At 36.9% G+C, this 3,322-nt stretch overlaps 1 protein-coding gene across 1 annotated transcript in view; it reads left to right on the forward strand.

Annotated features, from left to right (window-relative positions):
* Positions 1–2,094, forward strand: part of tspan7 (tetraspanin 7) — a 7,419-nt gene extending 5,325 nt beyond the window's left edge. Inside the window, exons 7-8 of the mRNA XM_035669612.1 lie at positions 1,144–1,228; positions 1,415–2,094. Coding sequence (XP_035525505.1) covers positions 1,144–1,212 — 69 coding nt within the window. The 3' untranslated portion in view covers positions 1,213–1,228; positions 1,415–2,094. The remainder of the gene's footprint in view (positions 1–1,143; positions 1,229–1,414) is intronic.
* Positions 2,095–3,322: the final 1,228 nt, after the last annotated feature.

Here is a 3,322-nt window from a genome sequence, read left to right on the forward strand (position 1 = left end):
GCACAAGTTGGAGACGAGAAATTGATGACTGACTGAGGCCAACGTAAAGGGCATTGCAGTAGTCCAGTCTTGAACTGATGAAAGCATGGATTGCCTTCTCGAGATCCTGCCGATCATATGTTGTTCTTGCAGGTACTTTGTGTCAGAACAAATCGGACACTGCTGTACTTTGGCGGTTTAAAGCTTTTGGACATCATTGCTGTTGGTTATGGAAACATTTTACTCACAAATGTTATTGTTGAGATCTGGGGGTGCAGTGACACAGACAGCAACAGAGTCTAGTAGAGCAACATCTGGACGGATGACTTGGTGCTCCGAATTAACTTGGAACCCACCCAAACATTGCTCCATAGCAATGTGGTGTTGTGTGTATATATCTGTGGGTTTTAGGGTTTTTAAGATTTGTGACTCTAACCCAAAGAACTTTATGTTTTTACATTTTAAAATGATGCAAAAAAATTTAGATTTTAACTACAAATGTTAGACAGTGAGGCCATACAGGTGTCTGCTAGTGTCTACACAAAAAACATGTAGAATCATTTTCCCATAGTATCCCTTATGGGAAGTTTCACATCACCAAAGATATGATGACTTCTGTAGTTTGTTTTTAATGAAATGAACAACTATTTAAATTGTAAATTGGATATGGTGTAATAATAATCAGAGATTTTATTTTTAGGCCATATTGCCCATCACTACTAACATGTTGATTATTATCAACCATCACATTGTAAACTAAGTGCAGCAGGTCAAAGTTCAACCAGATAATGTAGATAACTTTCAGCTTCATTTTCACTTTGAACCATGTAGTTTGTGAAGTTGGTGCCACTTTAGTTTCTCTTTGACGCTTGGAAGTGGAGGGTGAAGCAGGGGAGTTACTACACTAGAAACAGAAACGCATCAGTGACACGTCATCTGTCTGACCAGCAGGGGAGCTGCATGTAACAGCTATATTGTGAAATGTTTTTATCACTGATAGAAAATAGCGCAAAACTTTACAATTGTTGTAGAATAACATTATGTTTCCTTTCACACAAGAACAAAGATTCGTTGTATTTTGAGTGGAATTGTGTCTTATGTTTCTGTGTCTTATGTTTCTGTGTCTTATGTTTCTGTGTCTTATGTTATTGTGTCTTGTCTCAGCTCATTGGGATCTTCCTGTCCTGCTGCTTGTCTCGATACATAACCAACAACCAGTATGAGATGGTCTAACAGTGACCTTCCACAGGTGAGACTTTATTTGGTAACATTATTCAATATTGGTGAACACTGCAAATCATGTTTTACACAAATTAGAACGGACACAGCTGTGAACGGGAAACTGCAGCAGTGAGTTAATGATCCAATGTTCAAATGCAAATACAAATGAGCGGATTAACAACCTGTCTGATGTGTGCTCGGTGTGTCTTCACAGGTTACTGATGGGCAGCTCCTGGTGCAAGTTGAATTAAAAGAGTCTCCTGTGATTTTAATATTGTGTTTGTGTTAGTTGATATTATTTTAGAGAGGGGAAAACACCCACTGCTGCTTCTTATATTCAGTCTCACCAATGACAGACGAGCAGAAGGGAATAGTGTTAAAGAGACATTATCTGCAGAGTAGTTTGACCAAAAATAAAAAGGGACCTGGACATTTCAGAGAACATTCGTTACTTCTGGGATTTAATTATGGATTTCCATTAAGCCTAGATGTCATCACATAGATGTTGTCACTTTCATTTGAGTTCATTAACTCTACCAATTGTCAACATGCCTGTTTCTTATGTCTTTGTATAATGCAGCTGCCTTATTTTGTAATTTTGCTAAAACTAGTCTGTAGCTGAGCAGATAAAATCTAGACAATAAGCTGATAAATGTTAAAATAAAGTGATTTACTGTGTGTGAAGCCCAGATGAGCCTGAGCGATGGGACGAGAGGTTGCCACCCTGAAATCATGTGTGTGATTTACAGTAAGGCCAGTATTGTTGAAAGCCTGCATTCATGCGTGCCAATTACAGTCAGCCAAATTCATATCACAGTTGTCAGTGTTAAATTCTTATTCTTTTGTGGATGCATGTGAAATACTTGAAAAAAATAAAGATGAAAGTATCTTTAACAGTGTGTGCGTGCTGAGGGATTTGCATGGAGCTCAGGGTGTGTCTGTCTCACAGCTGTTTGCTTCTCATTCATCTGAAAAGATGCAATAAAGAAACAAATATTCTGGCAGAAGCAGGCAGACATGACTCAGTTGTTTTGGGTCTTGTGAGGGGTCCCTTAAAAAGGTGGAAGGCATTTAGTTTTTCAATATTTTGATGATTTTCGTACTGTAGTGAATTGGTATTTAGTCCATCCAGTCACTTTTTTGCTCATGCAGACAAATTATTACACTAATGTAGAGCAGGATATGTAAAGCAGGTTTCACAGTATTTAGTTTATCACAATATTTATATATCAACACATTGTCCAGCCGGGTCATATTGTGCCGTAGCTGGAGAGAAGGGACTGAAATGATAGACTGCGGTTTTAGATGAGAATTCTTTAATCAAACTTAATGTGTTTTATTATGCACATTGGAAAGTATGAAGTTGTCAAACAAAGGTTTTCTCTACACATCACATTTGTGTTTGAATGTATGAATTTAAAACATCCATGACTCAGTAACACGTGTCCTCTTCAAGTCGTATTTGTCTTCAATAAGACCACAGATAACTGAGTATGTTGGTAATACGTTAATGTGTTCATGCTGACAAAATAAATCACAGTCAAGGATAAATGAACTCAAACTCATGCACTCACCTCAAAGAGACGTGTAAGATAAACACTAAATGTTGCATAATGAAGTCTAAAAGTATTGACTCTAGTGTCACTATATGATATTTAAAAAAAATCTATTTCTGCAAGGAAAAACTATTTTTTGAAACATTAAACTCATCTTTGTCATTTAACTGTAAAATAATAGATAATTAAACCCTTAAAAGCTTCTAAAAATGTTCAAAGTGAGTCCTATTGTCCTGTCTCTCAGCAGATATTTGGACTCGTCCTGGCAGGAGGATCACAGGTGTAGCTGGTCACATTAATGATGTCCCAGTAAGCCAACAAGCACAACACCAACACTGCTGCCTCAGTATTAATTAACTTCATTAGATACACCTGTGCTGCTCTTCTCTCAGCACTGCTCGCTGTCTGTGTGCAGATAAACCTGAAGGATCAGTGTGACACCTTAAATCAAACTGAAGCCATCCGGTAAGTCAGGTATATATATATATATATATATATATACACATACATACTACATATATATATATATATATATATATATATATATATATATATATTTGCTCTGT

The sequence above is a fragment of the Morone saxatilis genome, unplaced genomic scaffold (genome assembly GCF_004916995.1).
Source record: "Morone saxatilis isolate NCDOM2014 unplaced genomic scaffold, NCSU_SB_2.0 Contig22, whole genome shotgun sequence".
Classification (NCBI taxonomy): domain Eukaryota; kingdom Metazoa; phylum Chordata; class Actinopteri; family Moronidae; genus Morone; species Morone saxatilis.